We start from the raw sequence: 20,820 nt of genomic DNA, 5'->3' as shown, positions 1-20,820 counted from the left end.
AGTGTTGTAGAATTTACTGATATGTAGTAAAGAGCAGTGAGAGCCAAGCTACATTTCTGTGTCTGTGTTGAGACGATAGGGGCGCCAGAGACATTTTGAACTGGGTTAAAACAAGAAACAAAAGCTTTAAATAGCCTGATTATTGACACGAATATAGAAAACTGACTAAAAGACTAATTAAAGTAATGGTGTAGTAAATATGTTCATTCACTACACTGCAGTGTTTGTGAATGGACACAGTATTTAAACAAAGAAGATGATTTATAAAATAAAAAGAAAATTAACAAGCAAGTAAAAAAATCCATCAGAAATAGATTAGATGATTTTCGGTTTCATTCTGGTTTATGTTATATTAAAGTTTATATTTTTAGTTGGCCTAGTTGGTCTTATCACATAAACCTCAACCCATTTAGTCTGAAATCTTTTAGTCCAGTAAATGTGCACTTTCAGGTTTAACTTGTGATGCCATTTTTAAAAATATAACTCCAAATGATCAATCATGATCTTTGACCAAAATAGAGCTTAATTTAATGTTTCAGATTAACTTTCACTCACATGTTCTTCAGTTCCATACAGTTCAGGGTAGTTGTATGGTTTAATTTCATTCATTTAAATATAAAATCTCCACCAGTATATATTTTATATAAGTATTGTTCAAACGCTGTGTGAAAGGAGTCACAAACAATAACAACCAAGCTCTACAGTTTTGACCTAAAGCAGTAATGTTTTGGTCAAATATTTATGTTCTCATCAGCTGTATTTTATCTTCAGCTGCAGCTTTTTTTTAAATACTTTTTTATTATTATTATTGGGGGAAGAGTGGGTGTACATCTCTTGCCAAAAATCCCCATGAAATGCCTGTTTATCAAGATGAATAACATATTACAATGAATAAATAAAGAAGCTGGGGTTTGGATTTCCTTTTTAGTTGTTTTCAGAAACAATTTTCACTCAACTTTTCTCCACAAGTTTTAAATTAGTGAGAGGAGCACAGACAAAATTAAATACACCACAAATGAAATAAGTAAAAGTATTCTAACTTTGACAGAAAACTTATTTCAGATGCTCCTGCTCTTAAATTTTTGTTAGATCCTTAAAGTCCATTTTATTTTGATACATGTAAAAGTGTTCTCTAATCTTGATTAATCATTTGTAAAACTCTTTTAATGTTAAATAAAAAGCTTTAAAAGCTGGTCAAACTGTGTTAAAACAATCTGAAAGTGCAGCTCTAATAGGTTTTCTGTGGTCTGTGACATTCAGAGCAACTCACTGAGAGCAACTCACTGGCAGAACTAAGACCTGAGTTCGTGTTCTGGATGGTTCAGTCCACCACGGATATATTTCATTTAAATTGTGACAAAACTGGATTTTGACTGAAGAAAATTCCTGCAGTCAAAGTGAAAAAAAATGCAACCTATAAACACTTGATGCTAAAACGGATGTTCCAGAAGTATAACAAACACATTTATTCATTGCTGTTGATGCAGTGGTCAGAAGAGACGGTGTGTGTTTTGGTTACCTACAGTAGTGTTACAGCCTGGATGGATGGAAGTCAAACTTGTGAGGAGAGGGGTGGGGGAGTGAGAAATAGAAACAAATGTGCAAATATAGTGGCATGAAGCTAAAAGAGTTTTTTTTTTTGTTGTTTTGTTTTTTTATCCTTAACCTCATCTGTCCTGAATGTCGTGTTGGGAGGGTCTCAAATAACCCCCAAAGAGTCAGAATGACATTTCATTGAATTAATTCAACTTCCAGCCATAACTATGCAGTTTTCTGCATTTGATCATGAATGTGAAATCTACCATGTTAACTTGATATATTTGTAATAGCATATCAAGTCTGACAATGATAAATAACTTGCTTTAACCCCTTTATCTTGCTTTATTACCAATAAACAATAATTTATGTAGAACTTCAATTTTCTACAAAAAAAAAAAAAAAAAACAGTGATCACAGACTGTTCAAAAGAAAATAAAAGGAAACTGTCACATCAAAATGAACTATTAAACAGACAAAATGACACACAGAATCAGATCAAAATCAAGAATGGTGTTGGAAAAAACAGGTTTAAAATTTAGATCTAATAGATTACATATTTCCTCCAGCAAAGTATGGAAGTCACAGGGATGTAAAAACACAAAAAACACTGTTCAGCTGAGAGTTTGGTCCAGACAAAAGCCTCCTCTTCTTGGATTGTACAAAGACATGAAAGTTTGGAGAAATACTAAGGAGCAGATCATGTGATTCCTTGTACGAAAACAAGAAAATAACAACCTGGAATGAAATGATGAAATCGGTTAATGCTTTTTAAGAGCTTAATAGTTGCAGTTGGTTTCTGCAGTTTTATCATTTTGCTATCATTTAACTGAAAAGGCTCTGATGCATGAGGAGATTTAGGTGTTTTAAATTAGATCACAATGCTTGTATTACATTATTTTATTGTTTTTTTTTATATAAGAACACAGTTATAACCAAAATACGGTCGGTTTACGTTTATTGATTAAAGCAGGGATCTAGAAACATGTTATTAATTCTTAATGAAATATCAAAACCACAGAGAAAGCATCAGTATTACCCCATTGAACTGCAAAATATCCCACATTAGATGTCCAAAGAACAAAGATAGTGATCAATATTACATGACGGATGGATAATTGATTTATAAATGCAACTAAAAGATAACTAATGATAAAATTTATCTTTAGTTTTTTAAAGTTCTCTTTAAACTAATGTTTTATTCACAACAGAGTAAAGAAAACCGATCCCAATGGTAGTGAGGTGCATTAGTGCCAGTGGAACCAGAAACATTCACAAGGCCCAATCAGTGCTGAAAGGTAAACAGATTCTCGCCCTTTCATGCATAGTGGTCACTACAGTGGACAGCAATTTAAAGGTTTTCTAGTACATGCATGGGTGAGGATGGTATATTTGTAAATTAGCCAGAGGACATTAGTGAGCCTATTTTCTAAACCTCCAATTAGTTTTTAATCTGGTGAGCAGTCATCCTTCAGCAAGCAAAATTCTTACAAACACAAAAGAATACATAATTAGTTAACAAAGGACTTAAAATAAAAATTACTGACAAGTCTTATGAGATTATTAGTGATTTCCTCAGTGCTGAGAAGGTAGATTCATTATACAATACCATAAGGAACAGAGCAAAATAAAGTGTGCTGCATTTAAAGCAATTTTATTTACAGCACAGTATACAGTGCGAAAATGACAAAACAAGTCTAGGTACTTGACATAATGAGATAAAAAAAAGCTTACAACACTACTTAGAGACCCCCAATGATTCCATTCAAGCAGTGGAAAAAAACCTTTTACAGAGAGCAACCTCAGCAAAAGCAGGACGCATGACGAGCCCAAACATACCACTAGATTCATAATGACCTCTTTCTTTCTGGAATAAAGCTGCATAATGAGACCAAAGCAATGAAGGCAGCTTAAATCTACAAAAGGAACTGTGATAAGTTCATCCAATGCTTTGAAAAACCAATCAGACAAACATCCTGAAAACTGTGCTGGACTGCATTCAGAAACTGATACTGGCTGATCTTTTAAATTTAAGGAAAAAGAATAAAACAAAAGAAAAAAGCAGCATTGCCATTCCCACTGTTTACAATGATTTTTTTATGTAAAGCAAAAAATGACAGTAGTACAGACCAGGTAAAGTACAATTTACACATTCATACAAATTTCAGCAAATGATATGAAAAATATTTTATTAAACCCTGAAGGGGTAATTATAAATGATAAAACAGCTAGCAAAGCAAAGCAAGTCATGGTTATTGCTCATTGATATTTAAGCTGAAAACAACATAGCACGGTTCCTGCAAAGGCTCTTCGGTGAACACTTCCTGCGCTGACTCCAGCTGTGTGTATGGGCTCTGTGGTCGACAGTTTCTGCTCCCTCAGTCGGCCACATGCTGGGTTGTTTATACTCCAGGGTGTAGCAAAACTGATCTGCATGAGACCAGCTTTGTGCTTCTCACTCTGCTGCAGTCAACATATATTTATATGAGGTGGTGCAACTTTAATATCAGCAGATCTGGATACAACCACCCTATAGGCCATTTTCAAGGAAATTACTTCACAGATCCTTTAGAGCAGGGCTACTCAATTCGGTCCTACGAGGGCCATCCAAGCAGGTTTTCAATGTATCCCTGCTCCAACACACCTGACTCAAATTAGTGAGGCATTATGCAGAACTTGAAAGTTTTTAGATGCATTTAATTTGATTCAGGTGTGCTGAAGCAGAAATACATTAAAAACCTGCTGAATTGGACCCATGGGACAGGACTGCGTAGCCCTGCTTTAGAGCTTGGTCTGTTAAGGCAGTGTTTCTTGATCAAGGTCCTCAGGACCCACTGCGGTGATGTTTTAGAGGTAATCCTACTTTAACACACCTGAACTAAATGAATGGCTCGTTAACAAGTTTGCAAAAAACATGAAGTTCATTCATCTAAATCAGGTGTGTTGGAGTAGGAACTGTCTACCTGGATTGGAATAACAGTTTTAAAGTACCCACAGAGACGACAAACAACCAGCTTTAGGGTTATGCACTGTAGTCGTTGGCAACTTCTCTTTTATTGCTGTTAAAAAGTTCAGATTCAAAGCAATTCCAGCTTTCACACACAAACTGTGTTTACACCTTGTTTGCATAAGATTTAGTCCACAATGAAGAATATAAACAAAATATGAATATATACACTAAAACCATAAACATGTATACCTGTGGAGACTAAACTAAATTACTGAGATTGTTTGGTAGATCAGACTGTATACTTGTCCTCTCCTTGCCGCTGAGTTTTGTGGTAGTGAGTGTAGCTGCTGTACAGCTCATTAAACACCTCTCTGACTCCTAAATGCAGGCCGGTCTTCAGAAATTTGAGATCCTGCTCCATGCACAGGTCCAGTATACAATAGATGCCCTCAGTCAGGTGCAGCTTAACATCTGGTCGCAGAGTAACCTGGAGATGAGGGGGAAAAAAAGTCATTAATAATGAAGACAGCTGAGGGGACAATTAAACAAGACAGGGATTTTAAAAACGGCTATTGCAATAATGACACTGAGGTCAAACAAACAATGTTTGCCTAATTCCTAAATCGCTTTACCTAATTAAATTTAATTAATATGCTCAATATGCCATGTTGATCTTTCCCTTTTAAAATGCCTTCTTGGTTCAAGTTTTTACTTTTTCTACCAAAATCTTAACAAGATCATCTTTTCATGCTATCATGATACTGTGTGGAAGCTAAACTACAGCATGAGGGACTGCCTGTAGCGAAAATGTTAAGAGATAAATCTTATGTCCAAGTTGATTAATATTTATGCACAGCTCAAGTTTTAGAGCTTCAAAGGACAGTCAAAACAATCTGCCCGGAAAAACATGTAAAATGAATCTTGCAAAAAAAAAAAAAAAAAGCAAAGAGAGGAAATAAAACAGATGATCAGTCACAAAGAAAAGATCCAAAAATATCAGAATTTAAACAGACATCCACAATGGTATCAAATCTTAGACTATTGTTATCGTTCTCATTATCAGCCATTTTGGTAGGTCAGTGACTAATCCCAGTCAATTTTAAGAATTAAAATTTATCATGTCACTCTGAACTGACAGTTTGGCATTTTTAAGCACATTATTTTCTTTTATCAAATATATACACACACACATCCTTCCTATGTGGCCTAATACTGCTGCAGAGGACTGTTTAATTCTCTGACAAAGGATGTGAATAATGCACCAGAATGGCAGAAGCAGACTGTTCATCAAGCAAGAAAACCAACACTGTAACGAGTGTGGCTTTCCCTCTCCACCCATACAAAAAAAAAAAAAGTCAAACAACAATCATTGTGCACAGTGAACCCTGCTAAACAAGCCGGGAGGATATTCAATAGCTGCTGCTCATTTATCTCGGTTACATTATGCTCCCACAGGTGTACAGATGATACACAAAATGATCTGATGCAATCTACAGAGGCCAAAGTCTTCAGACATTTGTCATACACCATGAAAAAGCGAGGTGGTGACAGTTGCTCTGAGCAGGAGGACCTTTTAAATGATTAGTTAAAACTTGACTCACCTAATGACAGGCTTCACTGTATGGGTTGCTGTAAACAGCTAACATTTAAATGTGATGTTAGTTTACAAAAAGGTTAAAAAATGTCTGAATACCTCATGTTATTATTACATCTCCATATTGATTCTGTTTTATTTAACATGCACGGGCTAAACGTTAGCATGTTGGTAGATAACATCAAGCATTATACATCTGTTTGTTCTTTCTGAATCATTAAAGTCTGGATTCTTACAACATGTTAAGGCTTTGGTAGGTACCTCCTTATTGCTAAAGTGACTGCAAAGTATGGTTTAATTGGTAATCCACTGTAAGTTTACAGTATCATACATGGCCACAGGGCTTGAATTACACAGGGGTGTTGTTGCTGAACAAGCTCAAATTCATCCATAGAAATGTATTACAAAAAAGATCTTTGTTTTGGATACTTTTTAGCCTGTTAAACCAAAAGTGCTAAACAAAACTTAATGTAAATGTGCTGACAGGCATGTTGCACTTAACACACTGAGTATTGCTTAATACTGAAGTAGGACCAAAATTATCTATGCATCACTACTTGACAATTCTTGACAACCTATTGTAATCACTGATTTAGGATTTATGTAGACTGAAATCGATAAAATAAAAGTTGTTGGGAGTTTTCAACGTGGGTAATGGCGCCAGTGAAGAAAATCTGTTATCTATTTAAAATAACACAGGACAGTGTTACTCTGGTTTGTCAGGCGTTCTTAAAAATCTCTATAGAAGCATACCGATGTCTTTATCTCCTGCTTTTTAGAAGCTCTTCTAACATACATGGCTAAATGACCTCTGAAAAGCTTCATCAAAAGTGCAAAACGAATATAATTTCTGGGTGATTAAATGGTTCACACAGAGTTAAAGGATTGCAAAAAAAACTTCTCCATATTAACGTCTGTCCTCTCTGTCAGACAATCTGGACAGTATTTTTATGCCTTCCTTTTAATGAGTAATTCTTCTGGAAACTGCTGAGTCAGGCTGGCATCATGTTGAACACAGTTTCACAGCTCCAGGAGTGGCGCTTATAAGCCAGACGTGACTCACTGTACTGAGGAAACATCAAACCTTAAGCTTTGCTTCAGCATGGGGGAGTTATGATAATCCAGGGCCTGTTCGGTGAGATTTGTGAACATCTACATTTTGACTAATGGAAACATTTCCCAACTCTGCCTTTGAGTGTCAATGTCTTCGTCATTCAGGTTTAATGGATAGCAGACAAACTGGTGAATCAAAGAATCAGCCGAGCTACTGGTGGCTAAATGACATGTATATATGTGTTTGTTACTCACAGCTGTAGAAAATTACGGGGGGATGACAAATTGGTTTGAATGAGGGACTGTGTTGACTTTGTGTGACATTATAACTTTATTCAAGCATGAGTGTGTATATTTTCTGTGCTGGCACTGAACTATTTGGTTTCCAAGCCTTAAACATTTTCCACAGGACATATAGCTATTAGACACAGAAGACAACCATTGTGTGCGTGTGCATGTGTGAGTTTGTACCTTCTGCAGCTCTGTGACGTACTGAGCCACCATGAAGGCTGACAGCGCAGTGAAGCTCTCAGCTGTAGCAGCAATGTGTGTGTACATCCTCTCTACCAGCCTGGAGCACTGCAAATACTCACCACTGTCCGCACCTTCAGAAGCACAACCATAATAAATACTTCAATACATAAGGGCATTTCTCATATATGGCTCAAAATGAGTCAAGACAGTAAGCGTCATCTTTAACTTTCCTTTCTTCTGCTGAGTGTTGAAATTTGATTGGATATGACAGAGTCCCTGCAGTTCCAGTTTACACAGTTTCATCTTTACAGTAATCTAATTCTTTGTTCAATTTCAAGGACAGGAGTACATCAGACCACATGTCAGATCTGGATTGATTGTGAATCTTATTCACTGACAGCTCTCTTACATCAGATGAAAGCTCTTCTTCCATCGGGCCTTGAGGACTTGATCTACTTTCCTGCAGCTTTTACAACTAGCAGCTTTCCACTGAGCACGCTTAAGCAAAAACCCTGACCTATCTGAGTAAATTAACTATTTGTACTCACAGAAAAAGGTTTTTCTTTGATCCTAGGCTTATTTGTTGCATTAATAACTGATAATACAAGAAATTCATCTAATCCTACCACATGTATTGCCATACAGTGACTAATTACATGTAACACAGTTATATAATTAAGCAATAATGAGTCACTGGGGGGAAAAAAACATTTAATTAAAGTTAAGAATAAAAATGCTGGTGACTACAAACGATTGCATTCAGAAAATCTTCATTGTAAAAAGATAATAGAGCATTCATTCTGCTTTGCATTTCTTTTCTTTTCTTTTTTGCCATGCAGGAATGCCTGTTTTTGTCCCAGAAAGGCAGAAAGCAAAGCTACAAATTTGAATGCAACACCATCAAGGGCATGATGGCTTATGAGACATCCCCTTTATATCTAAATGGGCTCCATTCATTTTAGATTTTGCACTCAAATTCCAAGTTGTTCCTATTAGATTGGCCTCTCATCTTCAAATCTAACAATTATACATCGCTCTGAGCTGCCAGAGTTTGCTATGCTTGCAACCACTTGTCTACACCAAAGTGGGTTGCCATGACATCGGACAAGAATGCCTTCAGTGCTAAAACTCAATATTTTCCCTTTCAAATCAGAAAAGACCATGACACTGACGCAGAATAAAGCTTGTTTACCAGTACTGAAAATCATTTAACATTGATGTCTGGTAGAATAACCATTTGTTGAAGTACTTTAAAACAGCTTTTTAAACTGGTAACTAATAATCTTTAACCCAATTCATTTAGAAAGTATCTTTCCCATCACTGGTTACCTGTGTCACTGTCTCCTCGCTGCCGACCCTCCTGCATGATGGACGCCACCAGACGATAGAAGACATTTAAGAAGGATGGAGCTGCTTTCAATATCACCTTAAGAAACACGTAAAAATAATACCATTAGACACTAAATACACAGGACTTGTTTAAGTCAATTACTTATTGATTAAAGGCACACACTTAACAACACTGTTTGCAGACCCCTATATTCATGGGAGAGAAGTATTCTCTTGAGGATTTCTAGTTGACTTCATAGTACAGAATCTCTTGAATCATGCTCGGAGTTATAGAATGAATTTAAAGAAGCTTATGTGCAACCTTTAGGTGTCAAAAGGTTTTATGATGGAGGAAAGAGTTGCACACAAAAACATTTTTCTATTTGGGTAAACCACTCCTGAAATACTTGTTTATTACATAACCATCAGCACTTCAGCCATAACAGAGCTCCTATAGCAGCATACAACAAAACTGAGATAAAAGTTAGATTCCCTCAAGAGCTACGCTCACATTTCTTTTCTATAGCTTTCTCCTTTAGTCTTTTATGAAGGCCTGCTGTGGAAAGAGGGAAATACAGAGAGAATATAAATGAGAGAGGGATGAGGTCACTGGCACTGACTGGAGCTCAGCAATGGTTTCCATCGACTTAAGCCCGCTCCATGCCAACCCTCTCTGCCTGCAGGTTTCCATTGTAATTTCAAATAAAAACATTTCCCACTAGAACCTGGAACTAACGCAGCTTATTAGACCGTTTCTATGTATAAACAACATTAAGCTCTAAATGTATTAATTTGAGAACATTTGATAGACTTCTATGGGTTAACTCCTGAAGATTGAAATTTAACTGATTTAGATTTAAAACTTTTGACTCTTATAAAGTTAACTGCTCGTGTTCTGGTGCTCATTTCATGTTCTATTTTCAAGGCTTTGCCACACAATTATTTATCATTTTCCTCCTGTTCAGCTTACATTAAAGCTGCCAAGACTCGCACCAAGGCCCTTTGATTGACGTGCTGGTGCAGTGCATTGTGGGACTTGTATTAGTAGTGGTGCGGGAGTTGACACCCCTCCTCTTGAGGTTGCAGTGGTACACAGATTGACCTACATCCCAACAATTCTTTCTTGATTGGCTGTTCGGTAGTTGTGGTTCTATGCTAGTAGAAGGCACATTCCCGCTCCCGGGAAAATTTTCCTGTTTAAAAACGTCTGTGCTGGACTTTTTCAGCATTGTCCAATGATTTCTCAGTGTGAGAAATACTATGTGTGGCACATGAGTATGTGAACAAGCTGAAGTGTGTGTGTCTCAAGCCCAATGAGTTGAGAGCCCTGTAACTTATGTCTTACTCTCATCTGTACTCTCCTTACCTTGTCTGCCTCTTCTCTATTCTCAGTTTTACCTCCCTTCTCCTTCCTCTCTTCTGCTGGTTTCCTTAACCAATGTCTTTTTCCTTTACTAACATCTGATATGACTTAGCTGCTCCTTGGACTCCTTAATTCAATGCAGCTGCCCCATTTCAATACTGATTTGTCACCATTTTCTCCCTCAAAAATAAACAATAAACAAACATTTAAAAAAAATATCACAAAACCAAAACAGCAAGAAGTCTTGTGTAAACTGTAATGTGAATCTTCAGATTTAAACCTTTGAGGAAAAAAAAAAAAAAAAGAACTTGAACTCCAGGGGCTTTCAGGTGTGATGCAAACACTTTCAACAGTAAAAGAGGTTTTGAATGTAATGAGGTTTTCATGGCGCTGCAGCAGGACTCCGGTGAGCTGCAATATCCTCTGGAACAAAAAATGACATTCTTCTGTGGAATATCCCAAGGGCCCAGCAGCAGCACGAACTGCACTTTCTTCATATTATGGATTCAAACCAGCAGCCCTGACCGGTAGCGACTTTTACTAAAGAAAAGCAAAAGGTCCAGTTTTTTAAGTGGGAGGCACAATACAATTTCAAGAAATAAAATTAGGATTGAAAAAGGGGACTGTGAATTAAAGTCCTGTAATATACTTCATATTATTTAAAATGATAAGCAATGTAAGCATTTAAACTCAATATATAGCGTATCTTCTATGCAAATACTGACCTGGTTAATGACATCTAGTGTGTTTTTGAGAGAATGATTTGAATAACAGCTTCATTAACCTTTGCCCCAAGAAAAACATACAGAGGCCCTAAAGGACTTTCAGCTCTGCGGGGTGTCAGTGTGCTGCCTTGCTTGCCTCCATCACAAACCAGTGTAGCAGCTTCTATGCAAAAAACTACAAGTTACTCGAAGCAATGAGAACAAACTCAGGGGCTTTGAAGTTTTAGCTTTGTCCTTGAGAAGCAGTTTGGTGTCGTATCCCATCAGGAAGCCAATGAGTTCAACCAATTCTCCTTTCCCTCTATCTTTCTTGTGAAGGTATCCAGACAATATCATCTTTCTAAAGACTGAAATTAACAGTCCATCTCAACTATGTGGAACAAACATTGGCTGTTATACCCATGAGGTCACTTTGTTATATAATCCTTATCATGTGTGTTCTAGCATCACAAATAAATAATCTAATCAACTACTATGATCCTATGTGTCCACTTCTTGATTAATGAATAAAAATCAACTAACGTACAGAGACTACAGCTCCTCAGTTCAGCTGGTAAAGGTTCGAGTCCCGGCTCAGTGCCCTTTGCTGCAGGTCATTCCCTGCTCTCTCTGACCCCTTTCCTGTCCAGCTACTGTTAAATAAGGCCACTAGAACCCAAAAATCCTTTAAACAACAAAACAAAAAAGCAGTTAACGCAGATAATGACCACTAGCTTTTCCACATCTTTTAATTTCTCAGCTCCACCAATCACACACTGACTCTTGGTACCTGAGGATGACACTGGATGATGGCGAACAGGGCCTCGTGAACAGCCAGGAACACAGAGTGGTAGACAGGTGGCGTCAAGTGGCCAAGGGGAAGCGAATGGAGCGCACCAAGGATCAAAATCACATGATGAGGGTTGGTGATGAGCCCCTCCCCCTGGCGCAGCAGTGATACCATTGATGTTACCGTAGGAACAGTAAAGGGAAGGGTCAGAGAGACATCCTGACTGGACGATCTTACCAGGAGCTGTCAAAAAGAAAGATAACACACGTACTTATCAGTAAGACATATTCAGACACAGATATGAGAGAAAGTAGGTATAAAATGTGCACACAAGTGCGATATAAAACATTTCCTTCATTTCAACTTTACATAAAAAAAACTGACAACTGAATCAGGCCTATTTAACACTTCACTTTTCACAGTCTCAGGACATGAACCGTCTCCTTCACAAAAAGGCATTTAATGTTAAAAATAAATTTTAATAAAATAATTTTCTCAATATGCCATACGTGTGTGTGTGTGTTAACATTTTGGAAGTCGAGTGAAAGGGCCTCAGTGAAGATGTCAATAAAAATCCATCTTAACAAAACTGACATGTGACTTCTGTGTTATTTAAAGGGGTTATGTTCATTTGAAGCATGCAGAAACTAAAGACACTGATCTACAAACATAGCGTCAGTAATTTTCTGTACATCGCCCTCAGTTGATGATGGAGAATAAAAATCTTTGACAAAATTAATCAAAAGGAAAGACAGCAATTTTGGTGATGGCATTAAAGATTATTAGCATAAATTATTTTTTGTTCTAGTAATATGCTGTTAAGTAATTATTTCCAACCAGCTGTACTCACTTATGGTCAAAAAACCGAAGAACATTAACAACAAGAAACAAAGAAATTCTGGAGCAAATTCTATAAAAATTACTCAACAATGAGAGACTCAGCTGAAAGAAAAAAAAAATTAGACTCAAACTAGTGCCTCCTAATTAAGCCTCTAGTCATTCCATGGACTCAGTTCAACCTTATTTAATCCAGAGGGATTTAAGTAAGACTTGCACAGTCTGACGTAGTGCAGCCACCGGGACATCTAACAAGCCCGAATAAATGGATAATCAAAGAGTTGATTAAAGGAACGACACTAAAGGTAAAATCAGAGCGCCGTTCTTGTCATCAGCAAATTAAATGCTGTTAATGGATCTGTACAAAAAAATACAGACATGGTTATTTAAGTATTCCATGTTCAAGTGTACTTCACTTTATATTATTCTGTGTTTTTTTAATCACCCAAGAAGTTCTTTAAATTCTGTATTAAATGTTCTACATAGTAAACCTCATCTTATTTTTCCATTTTACTGATTAAAATATACTTTAAAAGTGATTGTGTGACTATATTATTAAGCTAATAATTTCCACTGACCTAGTAACCATTAAGCTAAATAACCATACTTTCATGAAATAAAAATTAAATGAAAGATATCAATAGGCTATATTCATATAATAATATTTTTATACCAACCACTCAGAAACAGAGTTGAGGGTAAATAAACCATCTGGCTGAACGCTCTTTTGGGGGTCCCTTTTGGGACATTCTTTAAGATGAAACTTCTTAAGTAAGCTTCTTAATGAGCTGAATAAGCTTCTTAAATAAGGGCAGACCCTGAATTGGGACACAGAGTTAGCCTGGTCCGAAGCAGACTTGTTCTCCAGCACAAGTTACCACAGTAGCTCAAGTGGGAGTCATTTAAGCCACGATGATGGAACAGAACTCTCACTTTGATGAGCCAGACTTGTCAAAATAAGCAAGATTTTTCCCTAATCCTGCTGCATGGAATTCCCTCCTGGTTAGTAAATGTGAGGTACATGCCAGGGCAGAGCCATTTAAGACTTTGAAGGTGAGCAGTAGAATTTTTAAATCAATACAAAAGCAATCTGATATGCTCATACTTTTTTTTTTGCACCAGTAATGACTGCATTTTGAATTAATTAGAGGCAATAGAGGGAACCCTGACAGATACCAGAGTACGATGAATTTAAGTAGTCAAGGTGAGAAAAAAAAGCATCCATGACCTTTAACGTCAGTCAGCAACATCACAGACCTGCAATAACAATAAAACTGTTTAACTTGCCTAAACATAGCAGGTAGCTCCTCCTAACAACAGGACAGAGAATTGCATTTATAAAACATGATTTCTATGTAAAATACTACCTCTTGTTTGGATCTAAAAGTTCTGGTGTCCCTAAATGATTGGTTAAACACCAGCACTGAGTCAAACATCTCTGACTCAGACCTGAAAACAGCAAACATGTATTTATGTGCAATTCTGTGCTATGAGTAATGTGTGCATTTGTGTGTATTCTCACTTTAGCAGGCTCTTTGCTCAGCCACATGATTTTTGTGTGTTTGTGTGTGTGTTGCGTTCTCACCACCATAGCAGATATGATGTGTGGTACAATGAGCCACAGAGCTTTAGAGCAGGCCTCAGGAAGTGGACAACAGGACAGAAGCTTAATGATGATGACTGCTGAGAGCACCTCCTGGAGGACAGTAAGAAAGGGCCAAAGTTGAAAAAAGTTCATATACTAGGTAATTAAAAGAGGTGGAGAGGGACAGATCTTGTACTCTAATGTATAAACAACACAAATGAAAATACTTCAGCAAGTTGAGTAATGCATTAAAATGTTTACACAAGCACAAAAGTGTTTGTATTTAAAAAAAAAGACTTAATAGAAATGTAAAAACACTCATACAAAACAACAGATTGCAGTAGGTTATATATTAAAATTATGAATGCATTGTTAAAATCATAATAGTGTTGCAGCTGTGGGAGCAATGTCATCCTGATCTAAAATATTATAATGAAATCTATCAACTAATTTTTGTGATGTCAAATTAAACCTGCAATGCAAGTCATGGATAAAGTTATCAAATAACTGGAGAAGTTAATAAAAAAAAAAGAAAAGAAAAAAAGCTTTTGCATAAAATTCTATACAAGCACAGTATTTAAATAATTATTCTTAGTTTTTTCTATTGAAGGTTTTGATATCATAGTAATTATCATTTACTTGGACAAAAGAAGAATCTAGAGACTGTGAGAATATGAAAGTTCAAGATATCAGACCTGATCTTGGCCTCACCCTGTAGTTTCCTGCCCTCAGCTTGCTAATATCCAGACCTTCTCTGATCATCAGTAGAAGCAGGTTGAACTGACTTGTAGTACTTTTCTCCACCAGGTGGTGCAGCAGCTCCTGCACTGCTGGCTCCAGCTCACCAACATCAGTAGATGACAGCCAAGGAGCTGAAAGCAAAGAGAAAGGGTAAAACATTCAGAGCAAGATTATAACATTCAGTTCCATCTATCAGTAAAATCTAAGTGCATTATTTAACTGGTTTATTCTTTATTTTTTATTCTAAAGTAATAAGGTGGACAAAAGCTAAATCAAATTTAACTTGTAATGGGTATCATTCCAGGTACAGTAAAGCTATAAAAATACAGACCATTTACCGTTTAGGTGTAAACTGCTTGCTCTGTTGCAAACTTGTGTCAATATGTTAAAATATGCTAACGCCCAATAACCAAAGAACTGTGTAAATGAGCAAATGTTTGTTTTAACGTGGTTTCATACCTGCCATCAGTCTGTACACATTCTGCAGTATCTGCATAAAGAGCTCCTCCAACTCTTTTCCGCCTTCCTCTGCCTCTTCTTGCAGTTTCTTTTTTCTCATCCTTTCCAATGCTGTGTAAAAAGCTGAGAGGAAATGGAGAGAGGAAACCAGAAAGTCTATGGGTCTGGGGGCGGAGTTTATTTCCCTGAGAATCTGTTGACAGAAGCCTTGGTAAAGAGTCCTGTGGGTGAGCGTGAGCTGGGTGCCACTCTGTTTGCTTTCCTCCTGCACTACCAGCGGAGCCACTTCACAATGCAGCATGACTGTAACAACTTCTACAATGAAAGCTTGGCCAAGGATGCTGGCTGGCTGGATGACAGTCTCATTGGCATTTTGGGGCTTCATGGTGGACTCAACAGCTGGTCCTAAGGATGCAGTTGTTTTTGAAAGCATTTGAGTTAAGGTTTGATCCATTGGCTTACTTCTTCCCAAGTTGGAGATTATTGCCTGGGAGAACGAAGTCAGAGATGCCAGCAAAAGCTGAGCAGACATCAAAGATGCTCCAGATGTGGATAGTCCAATTTGTCTGTCTGTCTTTTCTTTACTGGTAAGATAGGAAGCAAACTGGTCTAGGTTGAGTCTGATGCTGCTGTTTCTGATTATAATCAACTGGACCAAAGATCTTATGAAACTCTGAGCTGCTTTGACTAAATTCTGCCAATCAGTGCTGCACATGGTTCCAACTCTTGTGCTGTTCCTGTTGAGGAGACATGACACAGCAGTTTGCAGCAAAGTACCGCCGTGAATGAGCTTCAAAACACTGTGGAAGGTTCTTCCCTCCAGGAGATAATCCAAAAGCCTGAGAAGCTTTGTCAGAAACAGACCATCAGCTACAGATTCAGGAGAGTCTGCAATCATCTGGTCCGGCTGCCTGGAGGTGGAGGTTAGCAAGAAGAAGAGAAGGAGAAAAAGAGAGGAGAGATCCTCAGAGTTCATCCCATCTTGGTTGAGGTTTGTTATGATTTGAATCAAGTTTACCAGCTCCTTAGTTTGTGTGTCTGCCAGCAGAAAGTGCACATCTCCAGTTTTAGAAGATGCCAAAATATCCTCGACTATGGCCTCTTTGTTTACCAGTGTGGACACAGGTTGACTTATATCTCCCTCAGAAGAATTGGCTCCATTTTCTTTTTGATGAAATGTCAGAAACGTAGGACAAATTTTGGGTTTATGCCCTGCCTTGAGAACATTGATAATTCTTAGCATGAGGGAATGAACTGTGGCAGAGAACAGTGATGCCATCTCAGCAAATTTTGGACTTTCAATAAGCTGCGAAGATATGAGAGAGAAACTCAACCAGCCAGGAGGTTGGTCTTTGGGACTTTCAATCTGTCTGTTCATCAATGAGCTGACAAGGATGTGTGCTATGTGGCTGACCTCTTCTCCACTCAGGTAAGGAAGAATCAACGGCAAGTTAGATGTGAGAAAGAACCAGTGTGCTACACGGTAGGTGCTGGCGTTCACACTGCCTATCTGCCCATCCCATCCCTGCTCTTCATCAGGTCTCACCTCAAACTCTGACTTGCCTAAAATAAACTGGGCTGCCCTGTTTAGTAGTGCTTCTGTGCTGGATTCATGAAGTAAAGACCTCTCTAACAAAATCTTCTTCATCTGCTGTAAAGTGAGGTGTTTGAGTAGCAAACTGCTCATGGGGCTGCAGGAGGGGGAGGGATGGAGACCGTCCATGTGGAGTAGGAGTGAAGAACTGGAAGTAGCATCACTTTGTTTCACAGCTGCAGTCAGGGATGAATCAACAGATGTGTATTTGCTGCAGTAAATGTGGAATAGGGTATCCACTTCCACCCAAGTGTATCTGAGTAGGAGAGCGGCCTCCTGGGTCCTATGTTCCCAGAATGTTTCCATTTTTACCTCTGAAACCTTTTCTGTCTCTTTGGGGTCCAGACTCTTTTTGCCTTTCTTTGGGATCCTTTTAGTTGATGTTACATCTAGTTTGAAAGGTGTTCTCTCTGCTGGCAAGAGATGTAGTAACGCCTTGACTGTCTGCTGCATTTCCTCCATCAGGCCTTTGCACTGCTTGACCAAAGGAACAGGAGAGGCGTTATCCAGAGTCTTCAGATTAAATAAAACAACATGAAGCAGCTGACTGAGAGAAGAGAGTTTCAGAGATGCATCTTCTCTCTCTTGATTCCGATGTCCTCCATCAATCTCCATCTTATCTGCCTCACCTTCTTTCACTAGGTCAGGTAGTATATACGTATTGATGCTCTTCAACACTGATGAGCAGATTTCTAGGATCTGTGAGGGTGGTGTGTCCAGAAAACAGGTCCTGAGGGATATGGAGATGCCGTCAGAAAGCAGAGGTGGTCGGCGGTCATCCAGAGCTGGCTGACAAATCACAGAAAGGAGGACAGAGAAGAGACGAGGCAGCTGACGGAGCTTAGTGTAGATCTGAAGGAGGCTGGACACCATGAGCTGTTGGGAAATTAATAATGAGGAATTTACCTTACAATGATTACTACTGTTGATTCGTTAATGCATTTAATTTCAGAAATATGAATGCATTCAATTAAAATCTAGACCTGTCTGGCCTGTTGCACTTGTGCTTCCATGTCTTCAGCATCTATCCAAGCTGAGCTTAACAGCTGGTCCAAGTCAGGTTCAAGAATCAGATGATTGAGACCCAAAAGCACCTTTAAACAGCGGTACCATGAAGGCATGCTAAAAGTCAATAGAAGCAAATTTTTCATTTACCACCAGTAAAATAGTTACACAAAATTACTATTAAAGTCAAAACTAAAATTTTGTTGTTACCTTGGTTGGGCCTCATTGAAGAGTATTTGGGCCAAGGATCTGTAAAAGTTGAGCTGGACCTCTTTGTGTCGTATCCTGTCTGCAGCAACATTGTAAATGTCTGCTGACAAAGCCTGGCTTAGCAAAGACTCCACAGCCTGCAGAGCCAGGCTCCAGCTCTCTGGAGTGCAGGGGGAGGCTGGAGGAGACTTTTGTCCAGGGGAAACAGCACCCCGCTGCTCTGTTTTGGCAGCTGTAATCGAGCATCCATCAGGATGAAGATCTAATGCTGGGACCAATCTGACGAGAAAATGGAAACACAGCATTCTCTGCTCCTCTTCGGTGTCTCCCTTCCCCTTTCTGTAACTTTCCAGAAAAATTTTAAAAAGCAGACCCAATGCATCAGATTTCACAGAGTAGTGCAGAGATGGTTCACAGTAGTCGTGGGCACTTAGTTTGCAAAGTATAGCACTGACTGGCTTCAAAGGCCCTTTTGTCCCACCAGAACCACATTTCCCAGAATCCTCTTTAGCTGGAAGAAGTTCCCCTTTGTATAAGGCCAGGTGCTCAGAGGGGAAGAGAGCTAAGTGGAGGATGGAGTCTATCTTGACGCGCATGTCTCTGCACAGCTGCTGACGGAGATGCATGCGTGTGGGTGAAGATGCAAATTCCTCAGAGGCCAGCAGGTATCTGAGCAGCACTAATGGTTGGATCAGCTGGTTGGTGACCATAGTAAAGACTCTGTTTGGGTTGGCTTGTTGTCGCTGGACTGACAAATAGCATGACAGGACCTGAAGCAACACTTCAAATAAATTAGCTGAGGGATGGCTTTTCTTTGGCTTGGAGTGGGTGTTAACATCCAGCTCTGGCAGATCTGGTGGACTGCTTCCAGTGATCTGCTCAACTTTGGACGTCTCCAAAGTAGTATCATTTCCATTCTGAGGAGACTCTGTGATCATTCCACCTTGACATGTGTCAGACTCCGTAATTTGGTGTTGTGTGCGCAATGGTTTCTGTATCTTATGGCAGGCCAACAAGCAGAACTTGGACACTAGATTGACAAAAAGTTCATACTTTGATGTAAAAAGAGATGAAAGTACAGGAGAGGAAAAAATGCCTCTAAGGACACTCAGTATGGTTGACACACACAATGGCGACTGACCATGTGCACATTCCTGCAGTTGGTCAAGCAGCAGCTGGAGGCAAAAAAGAAAAGCAGTCAGTAAAACCTTCACATGTAAAATGACGATTATTCTGAAAGCTTTTCCGAATTCTGGAATATGATCAGAGTAAATTCTACAACCCGAACATTTATGCAATATGTGACAACTCAGTTTAGCAGCACAAAAGAAAGGATCTGACACTAAGAAGTGTTACTACATTACAAAAATAGTTACCACACCTGTGCCATATTGAGCCTCAGAGTAATGGTCTTTCCCTGCTTGAGGAAAGAATGGAGCTTTTGGCTGTGAAGTGCATCATCAAGGTAGGACCATAAACCTTCCAATATGTCCTGGGAGAACTCCACCTTTTTATTGTGCCAGCCTGTGAGAGCATGGGTGCACCAGTCCAACAATACCTAAAGAGAAAAAGGGTCCAGGGAGCCATGAATATAAACATACGAAAACATCGCCTTATGAGTATGCTTCATCCGTTACCTGTTCTTTGTTTGGCAGCAGGCACTGCGAGGATATCCAGGCAAAACGTGCCAGCTTCAGCTTGTCCTCCCACGGAGTCTGTGGACTCTTCAGTTTCAGATGGATACCTGAGTATATGGCAGCCATCGCTGCTGTAACAGGTGCACAAGTCTGGTCAAACATTAGGGAGAAGATGAGTCTGTGATCGCCATAAGAAGATAATGCTAAAGAAGACAGGTAAGGCCATATAGGAAGTTGAGTTGTCAATTATACTTTTGTTACGACAAACCATATTTATAAAGCAGCGCACGGACAGTTGTCACACAGGAGACAACAGAAAAAACATTGTAGGCTGCTTGTTTCAGAGTGAAGAACTAACAACATAACAAAGACAATAGGATAATTACACTAAAACATTTACGCAGACGCTACAAGAATGGTTAAAAAAAAATAGATGTTAATTTTTCCATCTGTTCAGGTATGGCCCACCACCACCCAGATCATCAACCACTTTTTGATCTCTGCATCCATAAGCTCCACGCTTTAAGTAAGCAGCTAACGACTAGCTACACTTGCTAATGTCAAGATAAGCGGCTGCTCTATTTGTTTACAAGGAAACAAATAAGCCCTGAGTTTTCATTGTACTTGTTCATAATTCATTAATTGTATTTTTTTATATAGGTTGGTTTTCATACGTACTACTTCTATACTCACACGTGTCTCCTGTTTTCAGATTTGGTCGAACTTTCAACTTTCACCCTGCAAGGCTGAAGCAGTAGAAAGTCAATGCAATCCACCTGCCAACAGTAACAGTTGCCTAAGGTTGCGTCCATGTACTTGCCCCACAACAACAAATTTATTTGATCATGTATATTCTGAATTAAGTTTACTTACAGTTACATATGATTAAATAATAATAATAATAATAATAATAATAATAATAATAATTATTATTATTATTATTATTATTATTATTGATG

General features: G+C 38.5%; 1 protein-coding gene across 3 annotated transcripts; it reads right to left on the bottom strand.

Annotated features, from left to right (window-relative positions):
• Positions 1 to 3,609: 3,609 nt before the first annotated feature.
• urb2 (URB2 ribosome biogenesis homolog) lies at positions 3,610 to 20,633 on the bottom strand. Of its 3 annotated transcripts, none has more exons than XM_042000788.1 (12): positions 20,555 to 20,633; positions 19,862 to 20,011; positions 19,606 to 19,782; positions 18,225 to 19,399; positions 17,993 to 18,131; positions 15,416 to 17,885; positions 14,927 to 15,087; positions 14,216 to 14,326; positions 11,794 to 12,036; positions 8,937 to 9,033; positions 7,605 to 7,738; positions 3,610 to 4,973 (listed from the first exon to the last, which is right to left on the bottom strand). In XM_042000788.1, the coding sequence occupies exons 2-12, from the start codon at positions 19,985 to 19,987 to the stop codon at positions 4,776 to 4,778; spliced, it is 5,031 nt and encodes a 1,676-aa protein (XP_041856722.1). In that variant the 5' UTR covers positions 19,988 to 20,011; positions 20,555 to 20,633; the 3' UTR covers positions 3,610 to 4,775. The 3 variants fall into 3 exon arrangements, with proteins under 3 accessions (XP_041856722.1, XP_041856794.1, XP_041856644.1); XM_042000860.1 differs by having other exon boundaries at positions 20,543 to 20,561; XM_042000710.1 differs by lacking the exon at positions 20,555 to 20,633 and adding an exon at positions 20,130 to 20,219.
• Between the last annotated feature and the right edge of the window lie 187 nt (positions 20,634 to 20,820).

Source organism: Melanotaenia boesemani, chromosome 1, assembly GCF_017639745.1.
Source record: "Melanotaenia boesemani isolate fMelBoe1 chromosome 1, fMelBoe1.pri, whole genome shotgun sequence".
Taxonomy (NCBI): Eukaryota; Metazoa; Chordata; class Actinopteri; order Atheriniformes; family Melanotaeniidae; genus Melanotaenia; species Melanotaenia boesemani.
The sequence above is the reverse complement of the archived record's forward strand: the minus strand, read 5'-3'. Positions and strand labels throughout refer to the sequence as shown.